At 36.3% G+C, this 15470-nt stretch overlaps 1 protein-coding gene across 6 annotated transcripts in view; it reads right to left on the reverse strand.

Moving 5' to 3' along the window:
- The window catches only part of DENND4C (DENN domain containing 4C), an 88292-nt gene that overhangs the window by 19735 nt on the left and 53087 nt on the right, over positions 1-15470 (reverse strand). For 3 of the 6 annotated variants that reach the window (XM_070742508.1, XM_070742509.1, XM_070742510.1), the window contains exons 11-22: positions 13415-13515; positions 12155-12373; positions 10736-10881; positions 10422-10457; positions 9970-10100; positions 8935-9067; positions 8574-8780; positions 7052-7180; positions 6731-6875; positions 6171-6317; positions 2009-2134; positions 15-161 (exon numbers count right to left, since the gene is read on the reverse strand). In XM_070742508.1, coding sequence (XP_070598609.1) covers positions 15-161; positions 2009-2134; positions 6171-6317; positions 6731-6875; positions 7052-7180; positions 8574-8780; positions 8935-9067; positions 9970-10100; positions 10422-10457; positions 10736-10881; positions 12155-12373; positions 13415-13515 — 1667 coding nt within the window. The remainder of the gene's footprint in view (positions 1-14; positions 162-2008; positions 2135-6170; positions 6318-6730; positions 6876-7051; positions 7181-8573; positions 8781-8934; positions 9068-9969; positions 10101-10421; positions 10458-10735; positions 10882-12154; positions 12374-13414; positions 13516-15470) is intronic. The other 3 variants (XM_070742511.1, XM_070742512.1, XM_070742513.1) reach the window with 2 other exon arrangements.

The following is a 15470-nucleotide window of genomic DNA, read 5'->3' on the forward strand; positions in this document are numbered from 1 at the left end:
ATTGATTAGCTTACCACCGCTGCTTTTCCTGCCAGGACAAACAAACATGCCAGAAGCAATCTTCACAATACTGCTTGAGGAATGCAAAGGCACTTCCACAGGGGTTTGAGATTCTATATTAGAGTGCTGTTTTTCTGCAGATTCATTGGTGCCAGAAATATCTTCAGAAGAGAGAGAGAGAGTGAGTTGACTTCCGTACTAGTGAAATTATAAAAATGAATACCAAATCTAACAGCAAGTACCTAAATAACATTGCCCAGAACTGCATGTGTCCGCATGTGTTTTCCAATAAATTTGGGAAGGGTCTAAGTTGTGTTTCAAAAAGTGCAACCAAGATAATCCTTTTACAGTACATTTATTTTTATATGCAGCTTTATCCCTCCAATCAATAAAAAGGCCATCCATGTTATAACAGTGTATTTAGAATGGAAACAAAATCTTGAATAGAGAAAAATTGTAGTAGATTTAGTATTTCTTAAATGTTAGGGTTGGTAGATAATCTACCATTATCCCCAAAAGTACTTAAAAAAACAGATTTTATCTGTATATTTGGAACCTTTTTTTCAGTTATTTTCAGTTGTAGCCTCCATCTATGGAATATTTTCTAAAGCAATGTTCACCAGAGCTTCTGTTCTGCTTAGTATAATTTTGAAGATTCATTTTATTTTCTAAGCAATTTAAGAAGCATGTGTTTATTTTAGAACTGGAAAATTTATTTATTTATTTATTTATTTATTTATATATTTATTTATTCATTCATTCATTCAATTTTTATGCCGCCCTTCTCTTTAGACTCAGGGCAGCTTACAACATGTTAGCAATAGCACTTTTTAACAGAGCTAGGCTATTGCCCCCACAATTCGGGTCCTCATTTTACCCACCTCGGAAGGATGGAAGGCTGAGTCAACCTTGAGCCAGTGATGAGATTTGAACCGCTGACCTTCAGATCTACAAATTTATGCTAAATTTATTGCCAATATTAATTCTACGTGATTTTTATACGGCTTTCCTTTTCCTTTTTACTTATTTAATGTCTTTCAAACCACTACACACCACCCAGCCAATCCTTCTTTGCAGTGATCCACAAGCACAATCAATCAAGTTAACCCTCTTTAAAAGTGACATTCCAGAATGTAAATTCTGCCACCAAATCCCAATTAAACTTAAAATTATGGAAACAGTTGAAAAATGCCATTTAAACTATCAAGGCCAATTCCCGATTAGTGCAGGAATCAATAATTCAAATCCAAGCCATCCACCATAGATGGCTGTCCAGCCTCTGTTTAAAACATATCTAATAAAGATTAGCCCCAATCATCTTGCTTGCTCTGAATCTGACTCTTTTCCACTCTGAATCCTTAAAATATAACACCAAATGGAAGTATTTCTTCCCAAGATTTAGAATTCTGTGGATATATTCTGTGGATGCAACCTATAATTACAACTGCCCTTTTTTACAGCTACAGTACATTATACTTGTTGAGTCATACAGGCAGTCCTTGACTACAGCCACAATGGAGCCCAACATTTCTGTTACTAAGCAAGACAAATGTTAAGTGAGCTTTGACCCATTTTCTTGACACAATTGTTAAGTGAATAGTGGCAGTTGTTAAATTGGTAATAACAGTTGTTAAGTGAATCTGGTCTCCCCATTGACTTTGCTTTTAAAGGAGGTCACAAAAGTTGATCACATGACCCATAGGGACACTGCAACCATCATAGATATGAGCCAGTTGCCAAAACGGGTGGATTCTGATCACGTAACCATGGGCATGCTGCAATGTTTGCAAGTGTGAAAAACAATCGTGGGTCATTTTTTTCAGTGAAGTTGTAACTTCAAATGGTCGCTAGATGAAGGTAAGTTGAGGACTACCTGTGTTTATTTAGTAATCAACTACTAGATCTTTTGCACAAGTGCTATTATCAAGCCAGATAAAACCAATTCTAAATAGGTCCAATTTAGAACGTCTGTTTTAAAAGAAAAAACTCTCCCATCCATCTAACACACCTCCAATTAAGTCTTCAACTTTTGCAGCAAGATCTTTTTCTTTCAGCGCATCTGTTGAATGAAGATGGTCCCCGTCGTCCTTTATAAGTTCATCTTTGGAACCGTAGCCTTGATCTGACTGGCCTCCTGTTGGGGAGGGGGGAGAAAAAGACTTGTCCATTTGTGTTTCTGCCCCCAGAACATTATGTTTCAATGACGAGAAAGGTGTGTTGCAAAGTTTTATTTTAAACCAAAATTATTAACAAAGCGTATCTGAAATTCAGTGGAGAAAGAACAGCAGACAGTGCAGTGAAAGGCATGTTTGAGATCTAACTTGCAGAGTGTATTGATTTATTTATTCAATTTTTATGCCGCCCTTCTCCTTAGACTCAGGGCGGCTTACAACATGTTAGCAATAGCCCTTGTGTAACAGAGCTAGGCTATTGTCCCCACAATCCGGGTCCTCATTTTACCCACCTCGGAAGGATGGAAGGCTGAGTCAACCTTGAGCCGGTGACGAGATTTGAACCGCTGACCTTCAGATCTACAAGTCAGCTTCAGTGGCCTGCAGTACAGCACTCTACCTGCTGCGCCACCCCGGCTCTTCTATTATTTATTATAGGTGAACATCGAAAGAAGGCGATATGGGTAACCCACAACAAAGAAATAAGAATCATGTTCGTTTCTGTTCATTTTGTTAATTACAATCAAATGACTCTCAGGGTTGGCCAGAATTATTATTTTTTTTGAAGTCTTAAAAACATAGACATAAAATCAGCATAAAATTAAAAAAGTGCAATAATAATAGTAACTCATCAATAAAACTACTACAAAATAAAGCAGAAATGGCCCACTATAATTAGGGTGTTCTAGAACAAGGAGAAAACTGGCCTCATTTCCACAGGGAGATGATTCTACAGTACCCAGGACAACTAATGTGAAACCTCAGATCCCTTTATCTCCTCTAAGTGGGGCATGTTGCCCTATATGACCAAATAATCCAGGCTTACCCTGGTTGGGGCATGCGGTGCTATAGGTAGCCAGGTGCCAAAGAACTTGATAACTCCTTATAAATCAGCCCTTCAAATGGCACATATCAAGGACCTTATTAATTTCTTTGCCCCTCTTCCCTCTGAGGTAAAATGACTTAACTGCTGTCGTTATGCATATCTAAATTCACATTCCTCCTGTATTAATCTCGTCTGAGCTCTACTAAACTGGAATAAACCCTGCTCTCCTTGAGTACGTTACCTGCTCTCCTTGGCTACATGTATGATATAATATGAGTATATTGACCAGATTTAAGGGTTTTTATATTATTACTAATGTTATAAATTAACTTATTTGTATTGTTTTATTATTTTACTGTTATAAGCTGCTCTAAGACCTTCAGGAATGGGCGGCATACAAATAAATAAAATAAAATAAAATAAAATAAATAAAATGAATAAAATGAATAAAATAAAATAAATAAAATAAAATCTTACTCAGTTAGTGCTACCTTCATAACCTCAAAAAATGGTGCTTTTCTTAATTGTAATACAGCCTTTCCCAATCAAGTGGCTTCCAGATTAAGTGTAACTATAACTCCCATAATTAATCAATAATTCCAACATATTCAGAGATTAAAAACCCCCCAGCAAATGCTGGGACTTGAGGCTGAATTCTTATATAATCTGTTTGAAAAATACTGAGTTTAAATTAATGTTTTCAAACCTGGCAACTTTAAGGTGTGGAACTTCAATACGCAGAATTCTCCAGCTGGCATGCAAAGTTGCCAAGTTTGATTTTTTTAAAAAACTGTCCTAAATGGTGACACACTGTCTCCACACTCCTCAGGTTACATGGCTAGAGATAAAAAGGCTTCCAACTTAAACAAGAATCAAATCCCAGACTAAATCTTTCTATTGAATAATACATGGAAAGACCAAAATTCCATCAATTAATGAAATCTGATGTATATGCTATGTGTGTGGGTGTTTCCAAAGTAATTTACTATTATTTAAAACAGCAGGTTGAAAGGTCTGCCACTGTTTTTTATATTGATTTACATTAATTCATGGGAAAATTACCTGCAGGGTTTAACATTCAACAGCAGAATTTATGCACATCTGCCTCCAAGGATTCGCACCACACATGTCTGCACCCCACACCATGACAGCCAAGGACAAATGCAGCACCAAGAGACAGCACAGAGCAAGAAGCAGAGCAACAAGGATCAGAGAGAAGGAATATTTAGTTATCTACTACTAGACAAATACAAGAAGCCATCTACGCAAAACAGAGACAGACTAAAATTGTTTTTAAAAGAAGGAAGTCAGAAAGTTTAGTAGAGAAAACTGAGGAATGGGACAACATTTAGATTTACATTTAAGACCTGGATTTTAAAAATAGCTAAGTGAAAGTCAGGAAATTCTTTTCAGAAAGATTCAGCTATCTGCACTTAAATAATTATTTACAAAATCTTTAATCACCAAGTGTGGGCTAAATATAGACTGCTCCCCACCAAATGCAAGTTATTGTGAAATTTTCTGAAACACAGTTATTCCATGTTTAGCATAAAGTGATCCCAGTGTACTCCTTTGCCCTCATAAAAACTTTACCCAAGTTCAAATAAATGTATTTGGGATACAGCACAATCCCCAAGAAGATATATATTAGAAATAAAGAGTACAATTGCAGCACTCTATCAGTGCCTCCTTCCCTCAAACCAGAGGTGGTTGCTCCTGGTTCAGACTGGTTCTATAGAACTGGTAGCGGGAATTTCCCCTCACTTGCCGAACTGGGAGTGATCACTGGTTGGCCACACCCCCGGAACTGCACTAATGGGGGTGCCATAGGCATTGCCATCTTGGTTTTGGCAGCTTGGTTTTCAACACTGCGCATGAGCTCATGCGGCATCGCCACAGGGCGCCCAATGTGCACACACTCACATGGCGCGGGAGGAAGCGAACCGTCAGTTAGGTAAGTTAGAACCCACCCATGACTTAAACATATAGTGGTATCACATGTTACGAATGCCTCTTCTAATGAACTTTTCAAGATACGAACCCGGTGTTTTAAGATTTTTTTGCCTCTTCTTCCGAACTATTTTCACCTTACGAACCCAAGCCGCTGCTGCTGGGATGAAGGGGTTTCTTTTTTCCCCCTTTTTTGAAGAAAGAAAAGGGAGGGGCAGCTTGGAGGGGGAAAGACTGCATTTAAAAAAGTAGGAGAACAGCGTGCTTGTAGGCACTGAAAGAGTGTCTTTTGAAGAAAGAAAAGGGAGGGGCGGCTTGGAGGGGGAAAGACTGCATTTAAAAAAGTAGGAGAACAGCGTGCTTGCAGGCACTGAAAGAGTGTCTTTTGAAGAAAGAAAAGGGAGGGGCGGCTTGGAGGGGGAAAGAGTTTGCATTTTAAAAAGTAGGAGAACAGCGTGCTTGCACAGGCACTGAAAGGGTGTCTTTTGAAGAAAGAAAAGGGAGGGGCACCCCCCTTGCCTTTCTTCCTTCCCATTCACCCTTTAGCCTAGCCTTGCTTCTTCCACCCGCCCCCTTTAGCTGCTCCTCCCTGCCCTCTGTTCGCCTCCCTTCTAAAGTTTGGGATTTTCCTGAAGGATTTGCACGCATTATTTGCTTTTACATTGATTCCTATGGGAAACATTGTTTCGTCTTACAAACTTTTCACCTTACGAACCTCCTCCTGGAACCAATTAAGTTCGTATCATGAGGTACCACTGTATATTATCCCGGGATCACATAATTCCATCAGGATTCAGTTCACTGCATATCCTCATATATAATTCACCTGGGCTGAAAAGCCAAAAAAGTTGCAGACTGAATGAACATAAAAGTTCACGTTGGTACTTGAACGAATAATATCATTTTCCACTTGCCTCGTCCTCTTTCTGCTGATTAGCTTTTTTTCTCTTAGAGAGAAAAAAAACAGAGAAAAAAGCTACCTGCAACAATTGCACAAACTAAGCATGTACATCCAACTTGTGACCTATACATGCAATTTGCTTCCTGGTGAAGCAATCTGGACCACAGTTTGGATTCTGCTATTCGTGGGATTGGCAGGGAGCAGAAAACATTTATTTTTTCCTCTTTCTATAACACACAATCTTTGCAATAGAAACAATATTAATGACAGCAGCATATTAGAAAGACATTGCATAGTTAGTGAACCCCAACAGATCTAATACCTGTGCTAGAGTGATTATCAATGGAATCAAGCCTGACTAAGTCTCTGACGAAGAGTGTGTGCTCCCCACTGTTAGCATCATTAGAACTATCCACACTACCATGGCTCACCGTGTCCCCATCACTTCCACCAGGAATCTTCCGTGAAGCTGAGGACAGGAACAATAATATATTAGTTAAAAAAACAAAGGGCAGCAGTATGGTAATCTACAACATTGATGAAGGATTGACCCAATTTGTTCTTTTCAACAAATGAAGAACAATCCACCCAAATCCACCCAAACTATTTTGGGGGGGGTCCAAAACTCAAAGCCCAAATCCTCACATCCCCTTCCTTTCAATGATATCTTAAAGCTCCTGCTTCACAAGTACAGTTATTTAAAACATAACAAAAACAGCACATAACCCCACACACATTGCAGTTCCCCATTTGATACTCTGCACTTATGATTGTGCCTGTTTTCTCACATGCAATCACATCACCGCACAATAAGAGTTTATGACTAATCTGAAGCAGCAGGATTTCTATTTTGTTTATGGCAATTAAGGATTGTGACATTACCTGGTATTGAAGCAACCTGTGTAGTCTGTGTTGACTTTTTGAGACTTTGCTTTAATTGTGCCATACTATGTACCACATTTCGCAATTTTGTCCAAAGAAATATACCGCTACGATTACTGCTAGGCCAGGGATTCTCCAAAACTGCCTGGAAGAGTGAAATTACTAAGAAAAATATTTCCAAAAAGTCAACATACAGCACTTGACATCTGTATAATCCATGCCCTGTAATCTCAGATATAATTATATCACTGTTATGCAACAGTGATAAGGAAGGAAGTTACATATACATCTTTATACAGTATTTACTAATTCTTTGCTTACCTTATTGTAGTAGCCATAAGTAATTGCGTTTGGTTCTATGCCAGAATTTTTCATCTCAAAGAGAATCCGCACAGCCATAACAGGATGGCCCCAAAGTCCACAGAGCAGCATTAAAACTCTATAACACACCTGATAAATATTTAAAGGAGTATAGATTTTTATAGACAGTAAAACATCAAGTGTGAGTATTCTTACAATATAAATTGCTCAAATTGTTAACAAGTCAATTTTCTGTAAGTAGTAAATTCTCTGACTGCTTACAGTTCCTTGAATCTAAGTCTTTAGCATAGCTATCTACTTCTCTTTCCCAATTCATCAATCAATGTGGTTCTTTAACCTTCCCCATAGAATACAAGCTTTGCTTTTCAACTCTCTCCTAATATGCTTGTAAGGTCCTTCAAGGTTAAGGCCTAATTTAAAGGAAAATATCTTGCCACAAAAGTGAAACTATTTTAAAGATGCATTTCAGCTAAGATATTGATTCCATTTGTACTCCATTGCAGTACGGGTGGAAATATAGACATTTGAGAATCTTTTAAAATTTACAGAAGATTAAAAATGACAGAGCTGAAAAAAATTATTTTATCTGCATCTTAAGTGATAATGGTTTAATCATTTATTTTCCAAAAATGCCAGGTTTTTACCTACTAGTCTAAATTTTTAATAGATGAAATGCATGGTAAAATTTCATATACAATGAGCGTTTGAATGTAAGATGATGTAATCTCAAATAATTATAAAATTTCTTACTTTATAATAATCATAACCAGAAATTACAGGAGAGTTGGATATTAACAGTATAATGAATCAGATTTTATTATCTTAGGAAGATATCTACAGTATGCTATAAATATCTCCCAATGAAAGAAAAAAGAGGGATCATAAAAATTGTTCTCTGCCTTAGGATCTAGCCAAAATAACAACAACAACAACAACAAAAAAATAACAGGTATTTATATTACAAATAAAAGGATTTAATTATATCAGTAATTATGAGAATGCACAGAATGATGGGTCATCTGGTATCCATTGCAGGTGGTAACACATTCTTACTGTGTTAAAATGAGCTGTTGCTTGTTGTTCTACAAACTATATCAAGCTATCTTATTTAGATTAAAAGTATATTACTGGAAATCCAAAGTTGCAGAACATTGTCTTTTTGTGAAAAACAGTAGGCCAGTATAGATTTTTTTTTTGTTTAAGTATGTCTCTTGATCCCAGTGAGAATGTGCAAGCAACCAGAGGAAGGATTAGTATGAACAAGTATGTTCATTTTGTCAACTATCCTTACATATACATGCATGTGCACGCACATAAAGACCAATCTTGAGAGACAGGTAGCAGCCTTTCTGAGTTTTCAAAAAGATGCTGCATGCCTTTGCACCTCAGACTAAAAAGTGTTTGAAAAGCACCTGAGTATGCAATCTGCACTGAATTAGAAGGCAGCAAATATCATAAATATTATTCTAAGACAAAACATACATCTGCATCTTTTTATAGCTCCTTTATAGCATTGACTTACTTCATCTAGTGGTTCCACATCTGTTTTTTTCATTTTAATAAGAACTTCATAGGCTTGCTGCAGAGCTCTGACTTTGGGATGTGAAAATTTAACATAGGCTGGGAGACAAATAAACCATAAACTGTAACAATGACTGAAAAGGAATTTGGCCCACTGTGGGGAGTTTGTGTAGCATCTTTTGGCAAGCTTATGGGCTGCTTTTATCTCCTGCAAAAACAAAAAGGTAAAAACAGACAAAGAGTGTCAGATAACATGCTTTTTTAACAGCATGAAATGTGGGGGAAAAGGAATGTGCGCTTCTGCTTGTTTTATCATCCCCAACTTATTTCAACCCTGAATGTATCTTAAAAATAAAAATAACCTGCTTCGTCCTCTTTGCCATGAGTGCTGGACTATTTGAAATGTTGCTTTTAGCTGGGTGTCTCTTTACGGAAAGCTTGAGATCTTGTGGGCGGTCAAACAGTTTAAGCTCTAACTTAGGGAAGGTCTTGTAGCTGGAAAAGAAAATCAAAATTGTATAATACTGTTTTCCATCCATAATAGGACAATAAAATGAATTTAAGGTCCACCTATTCTAAACAATAGCACACAAACAAATTGAAATGATTCTGAAAGGAGGGGATGCTTTTTCCAAGATATAAAGAACAAAAATGGAGTGCACTAGGAAATAGCTTTAAGCAATTTGATGCATTACTTTAAGATTCATCTGTACAATATTGTCACGTGGAACTATTTTTCTTATGAAAGAATGTGAGGTATCAATATTTTTCATGTATCAAAATAATTTCTGAAATCATTCTTATACCTAAAGGACTCCCATTTTAATTATTTATTATTTGGAACAAGTAACTAAGAAACAGTAACAATGAGGAACTTCCATGCTAGAATGCACTGTTAAGGAAGTTATTAAAAATAGCAGAAATGATATATAAAATGTTTCAAATCTGCACTAAATTTGAACCACTCCAACTTAAGAGGAAAATCTTTTTTCAGTGTTTGAGTTAAAAGTTTTCAATTCATTTCAACAGAGGTGTTTCAAACTGAAAAACATCTAAAATACTAATCAAAAGCAGATTCTCAGTGGAAACAGAGCATTTCAAATTTCAAATAATTCAAATTCCACTTGTTTTGTGTACTCCTGCTGAGCATATTGGGTAAAATAATTATTCTCTAAATTTTAATATTTAGAAGAAATTAAAAGTAACAGTGATTTTAGAATAATGGACACTCTTGATAAAAGATCCTTGTCCGATCTTTTGATCTCCAAATGTGAAAGGAACCACATTTTTGAAGATTCCTACCTACCATGGCCACCTCCTGAACCCATCTGGAGAACACTTAGGACAGGCTGGATGGAAATAAAGAGAGGTCTATCCAAATGCCATTAAGAGAATACCTATACTTTGGTAATCTTTCCTGTCCGTCGTCTGGAGGTGGTTCTGGTGGCATTATAAATACTGTGTGTTCACTCTTCTGAGATTCATCAAATTCGATTAACCGGATATCCTCTGCAGAGTCTACATCAACCTGCAAATACATCACACTTTAAAATCACAATGTTATTTCAAAACCTTAAGGATGCAACTGTAAGCACAGAGTGTGATGTAGAAGAAAAGGTAGAAGCTATGACTATGTACACATCTTGTAGCTGTCTGCCACTAGCACTGCTAGAATTTCCAGAAAAGACTAATATAGCAGCCATTCAATTTTCAAGTAGCAGTTCTAGAAAAAAAGATACATTAAGATTTCCAGACAACTACTTGATCAATCACATCTTCCATTTCCATCTTATTACCATACATACTTAATTATAGACAAATTCTTGTCCCATGAGAAGTAAATAAATACCTTATCTCCTTTTTCTGATCCTTTCTCAGGAAAAAGCTAAAATAAATATTAGAAATAAATGCTTAATTTTTGTAAATAAGCACAATGTTTTGCTATCATGTATAGTGTAAACTTTTAAGCTTTCTTGCCTAATAGAATCTTGCCTGAACAAATCTAATGTGGATAACACGAGAACATTTCCAAGATAAAACACAGTGGCAGTTAACATAAAACCTCATTTGCACAGCACTTAAAGAGTTAAAATGTTGCTCCCCCAAAATAATCATGAACCAATTTAAAGCAAAATTATAGATTTACCCAATAAATATCTTTACCTTTTCTACACAGTCATCAAAAAATGCTAATCCTGTATCTTTGTCACTCACAAAACTGCATTCTTCAATGAAGCGGCTAAAAATCTGCGTCTTTGTTAAAGCTGTGTAGAATTTTGTATAGGCACGGTCTCTACTTTTTAAAAATCCTAGTATAGGAAGAAAAGAAAAGAGCTATATATCAGAGTTACAATTATCTCATTTTTTCCTGTTTATTCATCTCCTATATAACACTGAGCAGTATTTCCACAATATGGACATTCTGGGTACACACCTATTTATCGACAAGATCCTACACAAATAGCTTTCAGCATATATCCTGATCTTATGATGCAACACCAAGAGTCGATATCTTAAACAACATAAACGTGATAGCCAGAAGACAGTACGGTTTTTCTTTTAAGTTCTGCTTCAGAGTTTTTAAACACAACATCTCTTTAGTATCTGTGTCCTGTTATTGATAGTTTTGGAACTTGATCCACTTGGAAAATTTGGATCTTTCAAAACTCTTTACAGAATTGGGAGTTCGTGCATTCTTCTTCTGCCCATGTTACACCAACACTCCGCAGTCTGCATTGGTTGCCGATCAATTTCCGGTCACAATTCAAAGTGTTGGTTATGACCTATAAAGCCCTTCATGGCATTGGACCAGGATATCTCCGAGACCGCCTTCTGCTGCACGAATCCCAGCGACTGATTAGGTCCCACAGAGTTGGCCTTCTCCGGGTCCCGTCAACTAAACAATGTCGGTTGGCGGGCCCCAGGGGAAGAGCCTTCTCTGTGGCGGCCCCGACTCTCTGGAACCAGCTCCCCCCAGAGATTAGAACTGCCCCTACCCTCCTTGCCTTTCGTAAACTCCTCAAAACCCACCTTTGTTGTCAGGCATGGGGGAATTGAGATATCTCCCCCGGGCCTATATAATTTATGTATGGTATGTTTGTAGGTATGTCTGCTTAAAAATGGTTTTTTTTAACTATTTTAAATTTTAAATTGTATATTATTAGATTTGTCATGAATTGTTTTATTGTGTTGTGAGCCGCCCCGAGTCCACGGAAAAGAGCGGCATACAAATCTAATAAATAAATAAATAAATAAATAAATAAACTCCAGCTGACAGAATCACTTCAAGTGACTCTTTAAAGAGCAAATCTAATCTCACCTTCTATAATATGTAATTTAGCATTTTAGATAAGCAAAGACAATCCTGTAGGTCTAACATTTTATGATTAATTTAACGAGAAAGAACAAATGACAGAGAGGGAATTCTAGCAAAGATAATACTCTATTCTATTCTAGTCTTTATTCTGTTGCATACAAAGAAGAAACTGGCAAATTGAGAAGACTAGCATTTGTTAAATTTGAAGTTCGACCGGTATTTTATTTGAAAACTACCATTTATTCCCACTGATCTCCCAATCTTACCTTGGAGGTCAAACAGGGAATCCACAGCAGTAGTTTTATTTGAAGGGGCTTGTGTGATTGGCTTAAGAAAAATTCGATACCCCTTTAAAATATAGGCCATAAAACGCAGGAAGGCTTCCTGAATCTCCATTTCGAATTGTGTCATCTTTTTCTGCCAGGAGAAATCTGCCTCTATTGGTTTCATCTCGACAGCATAGCTTTCTTGGGTTTTGCTGTGAACTGAATGAGAAAGTGGAATAAGGGATACAGAATTAAGAAGATTTAAATAGTTAATTAAATGAATGTAGTCAAATGAACACTCACCACCAAAGAGACAATACAGAATAAACGTTTGAAAAAGAAAGAACTTGCAGGAACCCAGATGGTACAGTGATTAGAATGCAGTATTGCTGGCTAACTGTGCACCCTAGAGTTCAATACTCACTGGCTCAAGGTTGACTCATGACTCCATCCTTCCGAGGTCGGTAAAACCAGATTATTGGGTGCAATATGCTGATATTGTAAACTGCCCAGAGAATGATGTAAAGCGCTATGGGATGGGATGTAAACCCAAGTGCTATTGCTATTACTATTTCTGTACTCTCAAAAGTTTGTTTTGAAATCTGATAATTTCTACTACGGTACTAGGTATTTCAACTTCATAAAGTCAGTGGCATACAACTTATATTCTACGGGTGATCTGTTATAAATAATGGTGTTTAGTAAAACAGCCTGGTTATTCATATTAAATGTTGTCACTGTGCTTCAAAAATTAAAAAACAATATTATAATGGCACAAATCTAATATTAAAAAACTAAAAACCCTATCATAATTAAAAACCAAATAGCACATTCATACCAAACATAAATTATAATAAGCCTGGGGGAAAGATGTCTCAAATCCCCCATGCCTGGCGGTATAGCCGGTTGCGAAGGGAGCCTGAGGCTCTGTCCACTCGCCTGGGCATAAGCATTTGGGTTCTTTTACCCTCTGTGCATGCAAGTATGCTTTGAGTGTGCACACAGGGTAAAAGAACCCAAATGATAGCATCTGGGCAGGTGGGTGGATCGTTGCACTCCCTTCGCGACTGACTCTCCAATGACTGACAGGCACAAGCAAATCGGGAACATTTCACCCCTGGTCTATCGATGTGAACATTTTAAACCGCATATCTCTGTCTCTATCTGTATATCAAAACAGTATGTGGGAAAACAAACAGTTCAGCTGAATTTTCTTTTTTTCCGAAAGATTAGTTCCTTTTAACCTCTTATTTGTTTTACCTAAGGCAAGTTGTGGGTGCAATTTCCTTAATGTGCCAAGAAGGCTTTTGCAAGGCTTCTTAGGAAGCAGCTTCCAGTTCATACTCTTCTTATCATCTGATCTATACAGCAGAAACAAAGGTATATATATGTCAAAATGAGTAATATATAAAAAATGGAACACTCAGTTTTTATTGCTCCCTGATACTGAAACAAGAATGAGAACAGGCATTTACATTCTCCCACTAAAATTCCAAAACTCCTTTCATTTTTTTAATGCCAAATGACTTGAATGAACTTTGGGGTTTCTCCGATAAGCATTAAGAGCTAAATGTAGGTTTCATTCAAAAACTATACCAACTTCTTTGAGTACTTTTATTTAGATACATTATTTCAAGGTACAATATCACAGGTGGGCTACTGCTTGGACCGGGGGGGGGGCACAGTGGGGTAGCAAAAATGGAGCTCCACCCCAAAGCACCCAACTTGCACTGAAAGATGTTGAAAGAAAATGCATAAGCCACGCCCACAGTATGGTAGTAAAAATTTTTGTTGCCCCTCACTGTACAATATCTAAATAAATATTTATCTTGAGATACGATTGCAGCATTATTTTGACAATGAATTTTTGGCCTAATATTTCCAAGATTGAAATTATATCTGGTAACACACAATATTATATTTTTATTGAAGTGTTTAGAGTCAATGTTGAATGTAAATGCTGCCTGTATGGAAAAACTGGCTCGAAAATTAATTTTTCATGCACACACACTGAATCTTGGCAAAACATTTTAAAACTGAAATATTCATGTTGAACAAAGATGAATCAGTATATTGTGCAAGTTATTTTGCACTGTATGCAAAAAAAACTTGTACGCGGAAAGAAAACTGCAGAGAACGACACAAAATGTGAAAAATAATGTTTACATCAGGAGTTTTATTTATGATTCTGTGTTGTAATTGCTTAGGTCAGTAAAAGTATAAAGTTTCATTCAGATATAGAAGTTTCTCATTCAACTTTGCTTCAGTTCTTCAGCACAAAAGAATGAGAATGAGAAAGAAAACAAGAGAAAGGGGAGAGGAAGGAAGTCCCATTAAATCATTCTGCATAGTTTCTTACATAAATCAGGAGTAGTGAACCTGCAATCTTCATGGCTCCTGTTTTGATTTAAGTAGCTTAATATAATTTTAAAAATTATGTGAGCTGAGAGTGGGAGAATTAAACATTCAACACTCATCATGAGCCAATTTACAACTCACTTGATCATTAAACAGATCTAAATATGAGAAATGACCTTGCTCAAGACAAGATGGCTTAATTGGTTTAAACCTGAGCTATCAAGATTTTATACAAAACCACGCCAAGAGGAGGTTAGGGTTAAGACCACAAGACTTCTAGAATTCAAGCATAAAGTTTAAGCTTGTATGTAAACTTGAAGTAGTATAACATTATCCAAATATATTTGGTTCTGAAATTTCTTTTTTTCCAGAACATTTTCAAAATTTTAGGGCATGAACATCTAACAGCACAGAAGCTTAAAAAATACCATAAATCAAAACATTGCCAGTTCAAAAATCATTCTTACCAATGAATTAAGCTGTTTAGACAAATAATATAAGTTATTCTACTACAGAAATAATAAAAGAATTTAGGAATAAACCGATATTGCTTTATTAATTGATAAAGAGTTGAAATGGATTCAAACAAACTTTCTTTTCCTAAAAACATAGTTATGTAACTCAAATCTTAGTATTGTATATCAATTCAGACTTTTGTGTTGGATTTGCTTAATTATCCATACAGTACTTCTAATATAAATATAGATTGAAAAATATATTATTTCATACAGTATTGTAATTTTATTTTTTCTTTATCAAACTCCAGACAAGGTAAACAAACAAATTATGTTCTTTATGCTCCTTTTTTATGAAACCAGAACATAGAAATCAATCTACACAATCAGTTCTGCAATATAAAACCATGTTTCTGAATTGACAGAACTTTACTTCTCCTTTTAACAATTTTGAGATTGAAAAAAAGAGCATGTTATTTCACAAGGAAGAATAAGGCTTAAGA

This window comes from Erythrolamprus reginae, chromosome 2, assembly GCF_031021105.1.
Source record: "Erythrolamprus reginae isolate rEryReg1 chromosome 2, rEryReg1.hap1, whole genome shotgun sequence".
In the NCBI taxonomy this organism is placed as follows: domain Eukaryota; kingdom Metazoa; phylum Chordata; class Lepidosauria; order Squamata; family Dipsadidae; genus Erythrolamprus; species Erythrolamprus reginae.